Here is a 19,369-nt window from a genome sequence, read left to right as displayed (position 1 = left end):
TTGGAAACTGATATATTAATTTTTGTCTGTGAGGAGTGTGTGTGTGTGTGTGTGTGTGTGTGTGTGTGTGTGTGTGTGTGTGTAGTGTTTGCCAGTGCTGGTGTTTGTGGAGGTCAGAGGTCAACATGAAGTGTCATTCTTGATTGCTCTCCACTTTATTTTTTGAGACAGGGTCTCTCACTGAACCTGGTACTTATTTTTGGACTACATTGGCTGGTCAGTGAGCTCCAGAATTCTCCTGTCTCTGCTACTTCCTCTCCCCTCACAGTGTTAGAATTACAGATGTGTGTCACCTCAGCAACTGGCTGTTTTTTTAATGTGGAAACTTGTACAGCAGACACACACTTTACCCTCTGAATCATCTCCCTAGCCCTCACAATCTTATTTGTACAAGTTTTATATATTATCAAGACCATAACCATTGGCTAGTGGTAGGTGTGCGCGCGCGCACACACACATACACACACACACACACACACACACACACACAGAGAGAGAGAGAGAGAGAGAGAGAGAGAGAGAGAGAGAGAGAGAGAGAGAGAGAGAGAGATCATGAGTCATTCTGACTCCTTTACAGATGGAGCTAGTAAATGCCGTGGACATCCTGAGTGGGTGAGTTTTCTTCACCCTTTAAGCATGGATGCTACAAACCTTCACTTACAGGGATATGGTAAGAAGTAAATGAGTTACAATGTAACTCTTCTTTAAGATGGTAAAGACATGAAGAAAGGTGAGGTTCTATTACATAAAACAATGCATGTCAATTTTGAGTGAAATAAGATATAAGAAACCAGCATGAGCCTTTGAGCTGGTGAAAGCTATCTATGCTACCACTAGGTCAGCACATGATCTCCAGGTGGACGGTGTGCAGGTGTGCAAGCATGTACTAAGTGTCTTCCACTCACGGGACTCATGGAAAAACACCAGTGATCCTCTCAATCAATGCTTGCTTGCATGGCAGAAAGTCACAGAACTTGGGAGTAAAATGCCATGGAGTTACTTTTCCACCTGTGCAGCATAAATTTGGACTTCTGAAAACCCAGGCATATCTTTCTAGACATTTCTGTGCTTTCCTGTGAGTTTTGTTATCTGCGTGACTAATACTCTTTGAAAACGCAGAGCCCAGCAGGAGGAGGTCATTATTTTGGGAAGTCTTAGAAAGAAGTGGAGAAATAATGACAGTTTGTAAAATCGTGGTCTCAGAATCTAAACTTCCAGATGTGTTTGATTCACCGGGACCCCAATAAGGAACTAAATGACTGTCTCCCAGAGCATTTTTCCCCCCAATAAAACAGAGCTAAGAATCACCTGTGCCCTCTTGGCTTGCTGAGGGTGGATTTAGGTCTTAGCAACGCAGCACTGAACAGGTGGCTCAGGCCCCTGTCTGCAGCCTGCATTTGCTAGTGATGGAAGCAAAAGAGGAAAAAAAAGAAAGGGCAAACACCAAATATTAAAAACTCCCGGGGTGTGTGACACCTATGATCAAACTGAACGAGGTGATAAGAAGACAAAGTCAGAAATACATGTTCTCTTCTAAAGAAATATTCAAGCTACCCAATTATTATTACGGTCACTGTGAGGGTTGATCCAACCCTCTGCTCCTGCACTGCACTGCTGTAGTAATGATGACAATGTTATACGTAATCGAACTAATACAGTCGCTATTAATGAACAGAAATAATAACAACAAGAAGTCCCAAGCAGTCACTGCCAACGAGGGAGTGTTAGCTATCCACTCTGGAGCTCACTGGCTGCCTTTCTCTGCTTTTCTTCTTCCACCTCTCAATCCTGACTTGGCTATCCTAGCCCCATTACCTGGGAATCTATCCCCGGGGAATGAGAATGCATCGTACTGTTTGTTTGAAAAAAAGAAGTTAATACTGACACCAGCCCCCTCTCTCCACACTGCGTATCAAAGCCAAATATAAATGATTTCTGAAGTTCTCTGCTGCCGTGGCTTATTGCTGCCAGTGTGGGCTCTTCGATTAGCATGGATTAAGTAGGACCTGACCATATGTCAGGAGAACGTGTCCTTTCGAAGTGACCTCATATATCAAACACACACACCCCTGGGAGGCTCCCCCCAACCCCAGCGCCATGACAGCCTCCTCCAGGAGATTTCGCGTTTTGTCACCTGTGACCGTATGCTGCCGCCTGTCACTTGTGTCTGTGTAGATGAGCCCTCGCCCACCCAGCCAGAGCTGGTACTCCTTAATGACATCTTTCGTTTTCTCAGGGACACTCCAGCTGAGGTGCAGTGTCTCTGGTCCCCGGGCTGTGATGTTTGGTGGCGAGATACTCTCAGGGATTCCTCGGGTGGGAGCAGCAACGACCTGCGAGTGTGGAAATTAAACAGCAATTTATTGTCATTGTCCACTAGGAATCCTGATCAATGAAAATGTCGCTTTTGTTTTAGAGCTTTGCCGTCTGGTGTGGCATATCATTAGCAAAGGCTGGGAGAAAGAGGTCCCCCCCTCCTCATTCTTTCCCTCTCATCCTATTTAAACAATGAAATCTGACCTTGAATACATTACATAAGTCTCCAACTACTATTTATCACAACAGGTCCGACAACAATTTTGAAGGCAGAGTGCGGCCCTCAGTTTAAACAAGTGCAAGCCGCCTGGCCGACTGTCTGCCTGGAGAACTCTCGTCCATATGGCCCATCAGTGTCTTTGCATTTTAACAGCCTGATTTTGCAAAGTTAAGCATCAGTAAATATGGAGCAAAAGCTACGTCTGAACTTGCTAGCACAGAGCATGCTTTAAGCAGCATAACGGGCGGACTCCCCCGTATTCTTCCCAGGACGACGGTATACTGTCTATGCTGATGTTCTAGAAAGAAAACCAAGTGAGAAGAAAAACCAGCCAGTCACCGAGTCAGTGGTGTCAAAACATGGTTCTGGATACAATTTCCTGTTGGGAAGATGCCCCCCCCCCCCCCCAACGCACAAAGGATAAACCTGATTTCACGTTTTAACCAATTGTTCTGGCATCTGATCAGCCCAGGCCCTGTTACACACAAACTATAGAATTGTCCAAGGACCGTTCAGACTAGCTTTTGGTTGGTCCAAACAGCCACCATCTGTCAGCATGGCGGCGGGCTCAGTCCTCACTGGGGCTCTGTGTTGTGTGGCTCCTGCAACAGTGTGTAGGTTCCACTCTTCTGAAGTTTCAGTCAGGTGAAGAGCGTTAGAAGCATTCTGTCTGTCGGTGTGTCTCCCAGGCGGCTGCCCACATTGCTGGCCTATGTGAAATGGCCCTTGATTCATTTTCTTCCTTAATTCTTTGTTTCCTCTCAGTCTCCTCTGAGGCGTTTTCTTTCTTCTCCATTCTATAGCAGTCTCCATCACTCATCACCAGTGGTATTCTGCTTTTGTTTCTCTCTGGCGCCCTTCATGATCACATCTAAACCTATTGCTTTAATTTCTCGGATAGATTTTTCTAGCAAGCCCAGCTCCTGGTCTAGCATCCAACTAGACAATTTTTTTTTTTCATTTAAAATGACCAGTGCTATCTGCTTCTATCACCCTGCTCTTTGGTTTCGAGACACTTGAAGATAATCCTATCATTTTAACATCTTTGTTTCTGCTTGCACCATAGCAACACCACCTACAAACAGCTAACAATGTGTACCTTAAAAGACATGCAACACTTTACTTTCTTCTTTTCTGTGTCTGGCCTTTTGCCATCGTGACACAACCCTGTCATCTACAAAGTTTATGCTTAAGAACCGCAGAATGAAATTTTTAAAAATGCCCAAAAGCTCATAATGTTTTAAGTAGTTTATAATTGAGCATTGGGGCTCAGTCACAGCAATCCCAGGGGTGCATATGAACAAGGGCTGCAGGTTGGACACAGTTGCATATTCTGCACCGAGTTGACACCAAAGTCTGCAGATTCTATGACCTGCATTCTGCTGTAACCGTCTTTTATTTTAGGATAGCGTTTTCTAGCCCAGGCTGACCTCAAACTTACTATAGCTGAACATGACCTCGAACTCCTGATTCTCCTGCACACACCTCAGGATGATGAAATTGCAGCACACACCTGGCTTATACAGTGCTGGGGACTGAACTCAGGGCTTTGTGCATCCTAGGTGAGCACTCTACCAATGGAGACACACTCCCAGCCTCTCATTCTGGACCAGTGCCTGAATCTAGGCCTTTATTATTCCTTCCCAAGACTTCTGCTGAAGTGTTGGGGGTCACTTATTTGCATGGCAGCCTCATCCATTTCTGGTTTTTAAGAGTGGGCAAAATTTGAAGGTATGATATTTAGGTGCAAATTTAATTAACTGATGAGTAATTTTGGACATTTGATGGCTTTGTAGAATACCGCTGCCCCCATTCCATGTTACGCCACTATAACAGAGTACCTACAGCTGAGAAACACCTGAAGAGAAGAGTTTTCTATTTTTACGTCAATGTTCTGGAAGCTGAGAAGTGTAAGACTGGATGGCTGCACAGGGGGTGAGGCACACTGCTGGAATAGGAAGGTACCCGGGCTTGTGTCCCAGCAACAGAACATGAGAGGTAGCCTCAGGATAACCTGCATCATGGTGATCGCCTGGTCCTGGGAATGTGATGATGTACTCTTTTGTCGAGAAAGAAGGACATTTGTTCCTGTGAACAGGATCCAGTGTGGATTCCTTGTGACTCAGCACCTCTCAAAGGTACCACTACCACTCAACATTAGCTCTTGGTTTCTTTCAAAATTGGAATGGGTCTCCCCCCCCCAATCTTCTTCCAGTGTCAGATGAACTCCATGTGCTTCAAATTTAAAGACCTAGCCCTGACATTAACATTTATTGAGCACTAACTGTTTTCTTGTATTGATACCAACCCACATCATGAGTCTGGCTGGGGAAAAATCCCAGCCAACCACAACAAATACCCAGAAATAAGTAATGAGAGAGGGGTGTGAAGGAGTCATTGACATTGGCTCAAGAGTTTGCTGTTCCTAATAAAACACTGATATCTGGTTAAATCTCTGTCACAGGAATCTCCCCTTTCAGCATCAACATCCAACGAAGGGGACACTCTCCTCAATCCCACTTTGAGGGAGACACGGTTTTCTGGCCTTGGAAAAAATCACACCCAGGATGCTCACTCAGCCCTCAGCCTGGATTCTTCTTCCCACAGGTAGGTGAGTTCCTCTCACCTTGCTGCTGACTGCACAGCCAGAAGCCGTGCAAGCTTTCAGCTGGTACGAATATTCCTGGAGTGGCTGAATCCCCTCCGTGTCCGTGAAACTCAGCAATGTTCCCCGAAATCGCTCCCTTCCATCTCGAAGAAGAATGTACTGAGTAATAGGACCTGGAAGGCAAAAAATGCAGGCTCTGTGTCATGCCACACACATGAACTGTTTTCAAACATGTATGTCAGAGGACTTTTCAATTACATTTATTTATTTACATACAGGTATGTGTGTGAAGGCCAGGGGACAACTTTATGGAGTCATTTTTCTCCTTTACTATGCAGGTCCCAGGGACCGGACTCAGGTAGTCAGGCATGGTGGAGTATGCCAAGCTCTCCCGTCAGCCTTGACATTAAATTTTTAAAGAAATGAGATATTGTAGCCTTTTAAAATACAACACCTTTCTATGTCCAAGCAGTTCTCAACTTTATTACCGGGGGAAGATGGATTCCAGACAGAGTTATGTTATGTGTTTATCTCTGTTCATGATTTAGAAGATTTGCTTTCAACAATGAAACAATTTTGACTTCAACTATATTCTGCTTATTTGAAAGCAGCTCTGGTATATGTGAGGATTTGGGATTTTGAATGATTATTATTAGCATTATTATTTATTTTGGCTTAAAAAGATGAACTGGCACAAGAGGGTTCTTTCTATCAGTAAATATTTCCCACTGAATAGATAGCATGCCAGTGTATATAGTACACTCATTTCCGTATTGGAGGAATTCACAAAGTTAGGTAATTCTACATATTTTAGGAATTTGCAAAGTTAGATAATTCTATTTTTTTTAAAATTTACTCACATTTTATTTTTTTTTAATTTAGACTATGTTTATTTAATTTAGTTATGGAAAATTTCTTATTTTTTTCTTTTATTTTACAATACCATTTAGTTCTACATATCAGCCACAGATTCCCTTGTTCTTCCCCCTCCTGCCCCTCTCCCCTTCCCCCAGCCCACCCCCCATTCCCACCTCCTCCAGGGCAAAGCCTCCCCCCTACCCCCCAGGACTGAGATCGACCTGGTAGACTCAGTCCAGGCAGGTCCAGTCCCCTCCTCCCAGACTGAGCCTAGCATCCCTGCATAAGCCCCAGGTAATTCTATTTTTGAAGTAGCTTAATACCATTTGACTGTTTGGGCTTCTTCCAGTTTAAGAAAATAGCATCTTCAGGGTTGCCCGTTCTGGCCCATCTAGGGGCCCTGACTCCTTGAGGCACATCTTCTTTTGTGCTGGCTCTAACAGATTGGCTGAATCCTCTCCCGAAGTTGTTCCATGCAGAAACCCTGTACTCATACATGGTACTGGGTTCAAGGTCTACATCTGCAAAGACAAAAAACAGACTCTGGGGACTTACTTTTTTTTTAAACTATCACATTGAAAATTATAGTCAAAATCATTTTTAAATTTAATTTTTATTTCTGTCTTTCTGTCTGTCTCTTTCTGTCTCTGTCTCTGTCTCTGTCTCTCTCTCTCTCTCTCTCTGTGTGTGTGTGTGTGTGTGTGTGTGTGTGTGTGTGTGTGTGTGTGTGTGAGCGATGGTGCCTGAAGGGGTCAGATGATGGCATTGGATCCCCAGATCTGGAGTTCTAGGCAGTTGTGAGCCTCTCTCCTACATGAGTACTGGGAGCTGCATTCTGATCCTCTACAAGAGCAGTACAGACTCCTAACCTATGAGCCACGTCTCCAACTCCTGAAAATCAAGATCTCTAAACATTTAAAACAAATGCTTAACGCTCTTACCCCTTTGTGAATAAAAATCAAATCTATTCATTTTATAAATCATGAAAAAATTGAAGTGTGGAGATGGGAGTCTCACAGCACGGAACTCATCATTTCTGAAGAGGGAAGTGCTTATAAAGGAACAGGCGTGGGGCTGCAGTGACGGCTCAGAGGGAAAGTGCTTGCTGTGTGGCCGTAGGGACCTGGACTCCACACCAGATGCATGGGAGAGGCTGGGCTCAGCAGTGTTGCGATCCCACACTCGGGGTGGGGCGGGGCAAGGCAGAACCCAGAGCCCCCAGGCAGTGAGAGAACTTACTTCAAAAATAAGATGGATAACAGATGAAGATAAACAACATGGTCCTCTGGCTTACAGATGTATGTATGTGTGTATGCGCGCGCGCACACACATACACACATCACATGCACTCATGCACACACAGTTATATACAAAAGAAGTGATTGAAAAGAAGACTAATATAAGGTTAAACTGAGTGTCTCAAAAGTTTGTGTAGCCTTTATTTCTAGATGAGGCAGGTTTGCCAATGCTATTTTGTAGTTTTGTCACTATAAATCTTACCAATTATTACTTTGTTAATATTACTTTGTTAAAATATCACATAAGTTATATTTTCATGAGACACAGACTCGAAACTTAGCTTCTGGTGATGCCACATTAGTGAATAAAAACAATACCGCTGCAGTATCCACTTCTACCAAACCCAGAACCCAAAGCCAAACACCAACCAAGCAACTAATCTCATTAGAACAAAGAAACCCAACCTGATGAGTGTTTGGTTGGCTTTCGTTAGTCACTGTGTGTCAAAGTCTTAGTTCCATAAGTTCAATAACCCCAAAAGTATCGATTTTATGCATTTACAAAAAGAAACCCCAAAAACAAAAAACAAAAAGAAGACCCAGAAAGTTTAATGATTTAAATTTATTTTGCACTTAATTTACTCCTGTAAACTTGGGGCCTTTTTTCTTTTCACATTTGGTTTCTGAGTGACTCTTTGTCAGTGAGGACCCGGAAAGGAGCTGCTCCTGGACATGTGTGCTCCCTCCACTGGAGTTTGTGTTAATCTGGTCCATTCTCTTAGGGACTTGAGCCACATTCTCTCTCTCTAAACTTTTTATTGACTCTTTGCGGGTTCCACATCATGGATTCCAATCCTACTCTTCTCCCTGGCCCGTCACTTCTGCCCTCTGCCCTTGCAACCTTTCTTACAAAACAGCATTTAAAAGTAAAACAAACAAAAAACCAAAACAACAAAAAGAAAACAAATAAAAAAAATCTTGGCATGGAGGCTGTGGTGTGGCCCGTTGAGTCCATATATCTTCACTTGTGAGTGTTCGCTGCAATGAGCTATTGGTCTGGTTCGAGGTCTCTGGTTTCTTTTTTCTTTTCTTTTCTTTTCTTTTCTTTTCTTTTCTTTTCTTTTCTTTTCTTTTCTTTTCTTTTCTTTTCTTTTCTTTTCTTTTTTTAAGATAGGATTTCTCTGTGTAGTTTTGGTGCCTGTCCTGGATCTCGTGCTCTGTAGACCAGGCTGGCCTTGAACTCACAGAGATCCACCTGGCTCTGCCTCCCAGTTGCTGGGATTAAAGGTGTGCGCCACCACCGCCCGGTGAGGTCTCTGGCTTCTGCTGCACCGTAGACACTGGGCTCTCACTGGACTCCTCTTGGATATCCTATTGTTGCCCTGTGTCATGGAGATCCTGCAGCTTTGGATTTGCAGGTCCGGCCCCTTCACATGCTCCAGCAGTTCTTAGATGAGGTGGGTGTTGGGGTGGGCTAGCTCATAGTCCTGGTTCTGGGCCTGGATGGTAGCTGGGTTGGTCAGTTTGCCAGCTTTCCCTCATTGGCATCACCCAGGCGAGCTCGCCAGCACTGCCCCAGCTAGCTCACCCGATGTAGCAGACAGCAACCAGCAGGGCCAGTTCTGCTCTCACACCCTCGGGTCAGCTCACCTGTGCGACACTCACAGCACCAGGGCCAGCTCTGCTGTTTTGCTCAGGCGAGGTGCAGGGCCCACTCTCCAGATTTCTGCACTTGGCGAGGGGCTGGTCCAGCTCTTCGGTTCTCATGCCCCTGGGGTCATCTCTCCTGCCTGTTTCTTGTGGCAAGGAGTCAGTTGGAAGGGCATATTTCCTTGCCATCCCATGGCATATGAGGGAGGAGGTAGGGGTAGCTTTCCTGCTCTCACACCCACAGGCCTGGCTCCCCTGCTCCCCTGCCAACAGGTCAGCTCTAGTGCACTGCCCAGGTGAGGGCTGTGCCCCATCTCCCACCTGCTGCAGCTGGTGAGGGGCGGGACCATTTCTTCTCATCTCGTGGCTCTGGGGCCACCTCGCTCTCTGCCACAGGTGGCAAGGGGCAAGGGGAGGGGGCATTTTTTCTTCACCCATGACACCCCATGAGCCACATTTTATTTATCTGCATCTCCAACAGCAAACTCTCCACCCTGACTACTTTATAGAATCCACGGGAAAATGAGATGCAGCTAGTTATGGGGCAGAACTTTAGAGAGTGTAAATTTTCCCCACAGATATTTTGTGCTGAAGTTTGGACCTGGATATCCCCAAAGCCCATGTGCTGATGGCTCATTCCTCCAGCCTTGCTGCCATTGGGAGGTGGTGAGACCTTTGGGGGAAGGACTTGGTGGAAGAAATGACATCATTGGCTTCGTGTCCTTGAAGGGTATGTGTACACCTCAGCAGCTTCCCATACGTTTGCTTCCTGGTGGTCAGTAGGGTAGCAGAGTCCATCATGGTACTCTCCCAGCCAAACTGTACAGTCTTAGCACAGACTCTAAGATAATTATGCCACTGACCGTGGACTATGCCCTTCTAAACTAGGAGCCCGCACAAGGCTCTCCCTGCCTGTGAGCTGATTATTCTCAGGTGTTTGTTGTAGTAACAGGAACCCTAAAACACAGATCTTCTGTCTCCGTTTTCCCTGGTAAGAGGGTGTGTGCCTCTTGTTGCCTATGGCTGCTACTGGCACATTCTCACTTCTTCCTTCCTGATTTCCCTTCCTCCTGCTTACAACGTCTCCTGCTTTTTGTCATAGCTTGACTGGTGTGGTCACTTCATTTCCATATGACCGACTGATTGAAGAAAAATGGAAGACTATATTTTTTGCAGGGTGGGAACAGGGTCTCATTATGTTGCCCAGCCTGGTCTGGAACCTGTTTGATAGTCCAGGTTGGCATCAAGCTTGTAATCCTCCTGCCTCAGCTTCGAGGGTGCTGAGATTACAAGCATTTACCACCACACCTGGCTTGCATCACTTTTAGGATGGACAATCTCCTGTCACTCTTTGCTGTTCTTACCTTTCATGGAAGGGTGTGACAAGAATGTTGCGAGGAGCCAGGCTGCGGCATCATGGCAGTTGTATGAGAAACACGATGACCAGCTGTACTGAGATACTGTTTTCCAGCAAGATGGCTTTTCTTTTGCTCCTGGGCTTTACAATATTCTCAGTCTCACCGTCCTTCCCTGAAACTCATAGATCCCAACTTGTTCTTTCCTTCTCAGCTCAGTCACAAAGTCTTTCCCAGCCTTTCTGGTCTGGACCGGGTGTCCTTACAAGACTCTTCAAAAGCATCTGAGGTCACAAAGTTTACTTTGTGTTGACACGGATGCCCTTTGTCACACCACCCGGCCCCCAAACACTCAAGCAAGTTCTTCACTTAGGCTTCAGGTCCTAGATGGTAATTCTTGCTTGTCTATAGCTGCTGGTGCTGGTATAATGACTGCCTATTAGTAGGTATTATATAAATATACTCATTATATATATTATATAAACATATGTAATATAAATATATGTTGCTGGAGACCAATTCTAGAACCTCGTACATAATAAACAAATGCTCTACCATTGAGACATATGCCCAGGCTCTTAATACATGTACATATATACATGTAACTATATAAAACACATTTTTTGAGAATTTCATGCTTAAATATTCTATTTACCTCATATCCACTTCTCCCCCTTCCCTCCAACTCCTACCAAGTTCCCCAACTCTCTCCCAACTTCTTGATTTCTTCTCTAATTATAACTGTTACTCATGCACAGTTACACACACACACACACACACACACACACACACACACACACACATACACACACACACACACACACACACACACACGCGGCAGGGCTGACACACACTGATCAGTCTAGGCTGCAATCAATGACTGCAAGGAGAGGGGTAGAACTCCTGACAGCTTCTCTAATCCCAAGTGAGCCCTAAGTGCGCACAGTGAACAGCAAATGGACCCATCAGTGTGTTTAATAATTTTCACGAACCAGTAAAGTTTGTGGGTAAAGCAGGATGTTCATAAGCTCAAAGTCAGCCTGGGCTATGCAGCAAGTTCAAGGCCAGCCTTGGCAATTTAGTGAGACAAATAAATCAAATAAATGAGAAGTGGGCTGGGGACAAAGCTCTGCGGGAGAGTCCTTGTCAAAACTGGGTAAGTTGCTAGGTAGACCCTAGTACCGCCACAAATGAGAAAGTTTGTTTCTCATGTTCAATTTATGGCATTTTGGCAGGCAAAAGCAGCTGGGAGTGTAGGTTTTAAAAGCCCTTATAATGTTACAACAGTAGCACATCTCTTCATTTTGGAGGAAGGCTCCTGCAAGTGTGTTTTGAGAGCCCTTCACGATCTTGACTTGATTGCAGGTGGCAGATAAAAGCCGGGGACTGTGTGGGATGAAAACCCATTCATTTAAGAAGGAGAGTCCACTGATGTGATATTTACCTGACAGCAGGAGGCTGGAAAGCAGGGCCACTGTGCTCTGTCTTGAAGCCTTTCCTAATGTTATTTATTCAGGAGTTTTTCCTTATGAGCAGTGTGATAAATCCCAATAAAGGCAAAAACATACGATTTTTAAGAACATTTCAACCTAGAGGGACAGATGGAGCGATTGTCCATGGCAAGTGCCGTGAAGCAGAGGGCTGGCTTTTGTCAGCCAGATGCTGCAGGAACAGAAGGAGCTCATGGCTGACCTGGCCTTGGATTTGAGCAGGACGATGAAGGGCCACAGAAGGGGAACCAGCATTTGAGGGAGGTGCCAGGTACCCGGAAGGAAGCTCCTTTCCCCCATGGAAGCTTCTGAATCTCATTCTTCAGAAGGCATCGGCTGTGGGTTGGTCTGCTTCCCACGGCAAACTCCTATGATCACACTAGATGACTGCCTTGGGAGTAAGCAGGAGCGTTGAGCTACCTCATATGGCACTGGAGTAAATTTTGATCAGCACACTTTATTTCCTCTCCTTCCCCCTTCCCTCTGTGCGCTTTCCTGTCTACCCTGGAACTTTCCATTCCTGGAATTTGACATGTTCACTGCCTGTGGTTAAGGGAGGCCAGTCATGGTTCATGCTGCATATAACATTGCTTTGTTTATTTAACTGCAACGTATATAAATTATGTAACTAATGGACTAAAATGGATTCTCTCTGGCTCTATATGTAGTGCGCGCGTGCGTGTGTGTAAGGTCCACTCACTGCCCTAATTGGAAGTTATTTTAGAATGTCAAGAATAAAAAAATTGCCAATCAATGGAATATACCAGAAAGGCACACACAGTTTATTTACTTCTTGTTCTTTATTTTCTTTTGACTTAATTTTAAACAGTATATATCCCTATTGAAGGAAAGACTTAAAAAATTTAAATAACTGGTTTTGAATGCATCCAGATCATGTCACTGATTACCATGAAACAAGCTGACCTAAAAGTATGATGGAGCCGGGCGGTAGTGGCACACGCCTTTAATCCCAGCACTCGGGGAGGCAGAGGCAGGTGGATCTCTGTGGTCTACAGAGCTAGTCCAGGCCTGGCTCCAAAGCTACAGAGAAACCCTGTCTCGAACCGCCCCCCCCCCCAAAAAAAAAGTATGTTGGAATTGATTGGCATGAGGGGGACTATCAGAGAAACGGAGTGGAGTCTGCATTTGCGCAGCCTCTCACTAGGCCTACTCAGCCATAGGCAGAGGGTTCAGTATACCTTACCTATGAAGGAGCGTGCGTTTACATCTCCTGAATAAACTCTCTCCTCCGCTGAAGAACACAGTCTGTCCATTGCTACCCTGCCCATGGGATTGAGAGGGCCTCTCGTCACAGTGCAGATATGGGTGGTGGCATTGAAGTCACACTGCCCACAGTGTGCTGTGGCCTCCATGGATGCTGGGCAGACAGTTGCACATGCCCTGGCTTCCTGTTGGGAATAGGGAGAAGTAGGTTTGTGAACTTCCTTGAGCCATGTGGAATGCGTTTCTGTATCACTTGAATAAATATTTTCCTCCCATGATAAACAAACATCCTAAAACACACAGAAGAAAATGGTTTGCACCCCAGAAAGAGCAGAGATGTCTAAAGGCCATCAGTCTGGATTACATTTGACTTTTGTGTCTTCCTAGCTCTGGACTTTCAAAGCCTCAGGTGCATGAGTGCACGAAATGGAAACTGAATTCACCAGGAAGGTTTGGTCTGTGAATTAAAGGACCTCACACCTGAAGTGTCTCAAGTTCAGAGCTTACGCGACAAATATGAACCTTAGCTTCTGTGTGTGAACTTCACCATTTTCATGTGGTATTTTGGAGAAAATATAGGATGAGGATCCAAACTTCTATGCTGTAAGAAAAATTGGCACTGGGACCAGCAAGATGGCTCAGTGCTTTGAGGCCCTTGGTGCCAAGTTGGAGCCCTGAGTCCAATCCCTGGGTCCCACATGGGAAGGAGAGAATCATCTCCACAGAAATGTCCTCTGACTTCTACACTACCTGGCACAAAGGTGTCCACGATTCCAAGACACAAATACATAAATGTAACAACAATAGAAAGAAGACAAGTTAGGCCCACAGTACATGGTGTTAGGAAACCTAAGTATTGCATATTGTCGTTATAACTATTTACACTGTAAATCTCTTCTCTGACGGATCTAGATGCTTTACAGTTACTGCGGAGCGCTCCAATCTGAAGAAATTAAGTGCTCAATCATTTTAAATTTTAGGAACTTCAGAGAAGGTAATACTCATACAAGACACAGATCCACATTACATTCCTGCATATAAGTAATAAATAGGTTTTAAATGGTTTTCATATTAAAATTTGATTATTTTTCTTCTCTCTTTCATGAAAGGTTAAATTCTCTCCAAGTTCATCAAAATAACACTTCTTCATAAAAACATGGTAGGAATTTCATTTAAAAAAAAAAAGGGAAAGTGAACACATGTTTATCTGTCCATTTAAAACCTGTCCAAATGCAAGTAAAACAATGGGTTACACACAAGAACTCAACATGTGAAGTTTAAGGAAATTGGCAGGGAAGTAATCCACGGGCATTTCAAATATTTGTCCAAGTTGGAGAGCTGCTGCCTGGAGCAGACCCGGTACCTGTGCTGGGCAGAGCCACTTTCTCCTTGAGGACCCCGATCTCCAAGCCCACGTGTTAGCCGAGGCCTCTAATTGGCTCTACACAGAGTACCAAAGCAAAGGCAGCGGGAGCTGCCAACGGTGTCCCAGGACAACCCAGCCAGATGACCCCACTTTCCCTGTCCACTGTGAGCCTAGGACCATTGGTGAAGTACCAGGAGATGAGCTGCTTGGAAAGGAGCTGCCTGGCTGATACAGGATGTGATATGAAAATTTTTAAGAAGAAAACTGCCCAAAGGGTAGATCTGAGCTTGTTTACCATACCCTCCCAACTCAAAAAAAAAAAAAAAAAAAAAGAAAAAAGAAAAGAAAAAAAAGAAAAGAAAATTAAAAACAGAAACTGGCATTTTTATGGAGTTATTCATATACTAAAATGTTTGGTGATCATTTTCTTCCTTCCTTCCTTCCTTCCTTCCTTCCTTCCTTCCTTCCTTCCTTCCTTCCTTCCTTCCTTCCTTTCTTTCTTTCTTTCTTTCTTTCTTTCTTTCTTTCTTTCTTTCTTCTGTAACTGTCCTGGAACTCACTTTGTAAACCAGGCTGGTCTCCAACTCACAGAGATTCACCTGCCTCTGCCTCCTGAGTACTAGGATTAAAGGTGTGCACCAGTACCACCTGGCAATTGTGATCATTTTCTAATGTGTACATATAGGTCAAGCTGCATACTGCTCTGTCTCTGTCTCTGTCTCTGTCTCTGTCTCTGTCGTCTCTCTCTCACACATACACACACATGCCAGTTACATCTCAATAAGGCTGAAAATCACATTCTGTGGAGCCATCACTTTAGCATATTCTATGGAGCTACCATTTTAGCATAGTCTGTTTAAGCAATAAAACTCCAAAATGTGTGGTTGACTTAGTGGTTAGGCAGGATTGATAAACAGCCACAATGGGAGGGGGAGAGAAACTGGAGGTTACAGAAGTGGCCATCTCTAGCATGGCATGAAAAAAAAAAAAACTGTCTCAGGATGGCTCCATGGGATGGGTCCTGAGACAGGATGTCAGCCGTGGTGTGCTGTCCCTGGCTGCCATTGGCAGTGCATGCCTCAATGAGACAAGCTGAAGAAGGGCTCGTGTGACTGAGAGGGACACAGAGGCCACGCTGGGAGGACAGTCAGGACCCAGATTTAAAAAGGGGAAAGGGAAAAGTAAATCTGCTAGGCGCACACTAGGAGCCCCCCCAGGAGTTCCTACTGTTCCTACACAGCCGGAAGCTAGGCAAACCCTACTGCTGGCCTGAGGTAGAGTACTGGGGTCCTTGTTAGGACTCTTGACCATGTGACTCCTTGACCGACAGGTGACTACCCTGCCATGCTTCCCATTGATAGACAGACCATGACCATGCACAGCAAGTCCTTACCGTGAAAGGTTAACAGGTTCGGGGCAAGCAAAATAAACCAAGAAGGGTCAAATCTGTGCTAAATAAGCAAATAATACCATTCAAAAATAAGCAAACCAACACCATCAGAATCATAAGCATAGTTATCCCCTCCCCAAACAAAAAAACCCCAAGACAAAATGGTTCTATTTCTTTTTTAACTAATAGAAATGTTGAAAGATAAATCTACAGCAACACCTCAGTGAGGTAAAAAATGACAAACTAATCAGTGGACAAGGAACAGCTAGAAGGGAAATAATGAAAGATAGATTTAAGAAAACCAGCACCAACTAAGAGGTGAGAACTAAAGCAAGAGCAGCAGTACCCTCAAATGAATAATAAAGCTGCGCCCCCAGAAGGGGGGGTGGGGAACTCCAGGCTAAAATGACACCCCCCCACATCATTTTAAGGTTGGGATGCAGCTCACTGATAGATCGGGTGCTTGTCTGGCATGGTCAAGCCTGTGAGCTTCACCTCCGATGCCACAAGACAAGCAGACTGACTGTGGGTCATAGCAGGTCCACGCAGAGGCTCATTTTCATGAAGTAAGATAGTAAGAACACATATTGAGGGAGGAAACAGAGAGGCAAAGGCTGGCACTCAGCTCGCTTGCTCTGCCCATCCCATAGCACAGCACCGCCTTCGGTCAGTGCTCCACCTCAGACATTTCCTCCGGAAAACAGCCTCACAGACACACCCCGAGGTGTGATTCCAGTTTATTCCAAACCACACGAGGTTGACAGTTGAGGCGAGTCATCACAGTGGGCAGCTACAGCATCCCGGGCTGTGCTGTGCAGGGGCCACAGAGGATGGTGCTCAGTTTGGGAGCACACACTTCCTGTCATCCACTCATCTGAAGTGCTGGGTAAAGCTTCCCTGAGAACAGCTAATCATTAGGAATTCCTTTAGAATTCATTGCACTAGCATCAATCATGACAAACTCATTCGGTATTAATATGGATAGAATGCAAAAATGAATAATGCACACATGAGATTTTATATTCCTATTTTAGAAAAATAGTTATGAACAATGTATTTCTCTTTCCACTGTCAAAGCAGCACCTCCAAGAGGCTTTCTATCAATTACCTTCATCCCCATTCCAGTTGAAATCTCGTCAGAACAAACATATTTCAAAGGATTATATCCAACTCCATTACAGCATCGCTGGCTCTCTGGAATAAGTTCAGTATCGCAGCATTTTACTGGCACTGGGTCATTCTTTTTAACGTGTGCTTTAGACTCGCCACTGGAAGCTGAGCAGCATATGGTATCTGACATATTCACATAATCCTGCCCACAACACAGCATTCCTGCAACAATAAAATGTTATATATGAATATCAAATAAAAAAAGGGAAGAAAACTGAGGCAGCCGTAAAGCTTGGTATAAAAACGTCAGACTCGGGCAGTTTCAGTGAAGGAGTCCTAGCAAAGGTAGCATTTCCCCACCAAGGTGATTTAGATGTGTGATGAGGGTCCTTCTTACCAAGAGCGCCAGGCACTCATTAGGAAAAGAACACACAAGAGGAACCATTCGGAAATCATTCAGCTGGGCCAGACTCTGCCCGCACTCCATTAAAAAAAAAAAAAAAAGATTGGGTTTCTGTCAAAACTGCCTGCCCCTTTTGTGATGATAACATCATGTTGCACAAGTAGGTTAGCTAGATTAAAAGATCCTAGAGAGAAAGCTCTAGAAATTCACAAGGGAGGCTAGGTCACCCAGGCACTCTGGGATAAGAGCCAGGCAGAGTGGAAATGTAGTGACATCCAGATGAGCAGTCCTGGGTAAGAGCCGTGTACACCCCTGCCTGTCTTTGTCTGGGGTGTGGTATTTGTGTCTCATGAAGTCTGAAACAGCCAGTCATCCTTTCTCCCAGAATTAGATTGGGTATGTACAGCCAAGCCGGGGATACTGCTCAGTTTGTAGAGTGCTCGCCTATGCTTGGTCTCTAGTCAGTACTGCATAAACCAGATGGCATCACACTCCCGTGATGCCAACATTAGGGAGGTAGAGGCAGAAAATAAAAACCAAGTTATTTTCAGTGATATGCTGAGTGGAAGGCCATCTTGGGATTCTGCGGTGCCTAAGATGATAACAACAACAGAAACAACTAGTCAAGGGTCTTTATCTCTAATAATTCAGCTACATCTCTAATAATTCACACCAGAAGGGGAGATAATGAGTAACACAGTGACCATAACAGTGACCACAACTGGCCAAGATGCAGAGATGTAGAGGCCATGGCATGCTCAGTCCTAGATGGAAAGGGCACCACATGCCCTCCTCCCAAGTTTCCGGGACCACTGTGGAATGATGGCTAGAAAGAGTGGAGGAGGCTGTGGATGACTCCAAGGAAACACTGCCTTCTAAACACAGCCGGACAGTCAATCACAGTGGTTATTGGTTAGGACATCATACACAATCTTGGTGCAAGTCAAAGTCATCCCAAATGCCAGCACTGAGTGGGGAGTTAGTTGGCAGGAAGTCTCTCCACTACTGGGGAGCTAAAGGCAATTGTTAGCTGCTGGCGAAGGGAGAGTCACTTTTTTCTAAGAGTGTGGTCCCCAGTAAGATGATCATTCTCTAGTGGGAGGCCAGACATTTAAGAATATATTTAAGAAAAACAAATTGGCCTTGATGGGTTTAAAAAGGGTAAAAACAAATGATACAAAATAATTGGGTGGGTAGGGAAGATCTGGAAGAAGTCAGGGAGGGGGGTGACTATGATCAGAACCCATTGTACAAAATTCTAATAAGCTAAGTAAAGTACGCCACAAACCACACATGCACACCCAGAAAAATGAGCATGGCAGCCAGTCACTATTTTCTGAGCCTCATGCAGCTCTGGATCTATCAGATGACATGGTTGTAAGGCTGGGAACAGCGATGCAAGGGAGGATCACCAATTCACACATCTGAAGAGACCGATATACCTGAAGGGTCAACAGACTTTTCTCCCACTGACAAATGCCCATTGTTTATTGCCATAGAAGAAATCTAGCATAAATTTAGACATAAAAGCACTAGTTAAATAAACAATTCTCTGGAGTCAGGTTATGCTAGAAATCAAGGTGTCTAGATGGCATGTCGCCATGCTGGCTTATTAGAATTTGCATCTGGCCGTAAAGCACTACAACCCGATGAATGATTCATTTTAATTAGAGTTCTGTTTGTTTATTATTAGTCCTGACTGATAATGCAAAGAACTTCAAATTTCAAGTGTTCCAGGGTCCTGAATTGTTTAATCTGGTCCTGTACAAACATCCATATTAGGAACAGCACTCCTAATAATAGACCAAAGAATTTTCAAAGCTTCAAAAAAAAAATCATTCAGAAGATCTCAGTGTGGCATATCTCTTAAAGAAAGACACTACTCAGTCAGGGCTCCGAAGAACCTTCACACTACTGTTTATAATTCAAAAAGATTTCTCAATATTTAAAAATTGTATATATGACTAATAATAGATACTAGTCACTACACAGTTTTGATGTATCATGCTAACGTAAATGTGACAAGTCTTCAAAGTAATTGAAAGTAAACTATGATAATAATAATTTTTATTTTCATTCCCAGGGCATGTTCTCTATAATAAGATATGCACAGCAGGGTTCTCATTGTAGACTAAGTCTTA

At 44.4% G+C, this 19,369-nt stretch overlaps 1 protein-coding gene across 1 annotated transcript in view; it reads right to left on the bottom strand.

The window, feature by feature from the left end:
• LOC102928770 (usherin) overlaps positions 1-19,369 on the bottom strand; it is a 418,898-nt gene that overhangs the window by 136,183 nt on the left and 263,346 nt on the right. Inside the window, exons 30-34 of the mRNA XM_076548181.1 lie at positions 16,824-17,047; positions 12,940-13,144; positions 6,326-6,523; positions 5,163-5,317; positions 2,135-2,333 (exon numbers count right to left, since the gene is read on the bottom strand). Of these exons, the coding sequence (XP_076404296.1) occupies positions 2,135-2,333; positions 5,163-5,317; positions 6,326-6,523; positions 12,940-13,144; positions 16,824-17,047 (981 nt within the window). The remainder of the gene's footprint in view (positions 1-2,134; positions 2,334-5,162; positions 5,318-6,325; positions 6,524-12,939; positions 13,145-16,823; positions 17,048-19,369) is intronic.

Source organism: Peromyscus maniculatus, chromosome 11, assembly GCF_049852395.1.
Source record: "Peromyscus maniculatus bairdii isolate BWxNUB_F1_BW_parent chromosome 11, HU_Pman_BW_mat_3.1, whole genome shotgun sequence".
Taxonomy (NCBI): domain Eukaryota; kingdom Metazoa; phylum Chordata; class Mammalia; order Rodentia; family Cricetidae; genus Peromyscus; species Peromyscus maniculatus.
The sequence above is the reverse complement of the archived record's forward strand: the minus strand, read 5'-3'. Positions and strand labels throughout refer to the sequence as shown.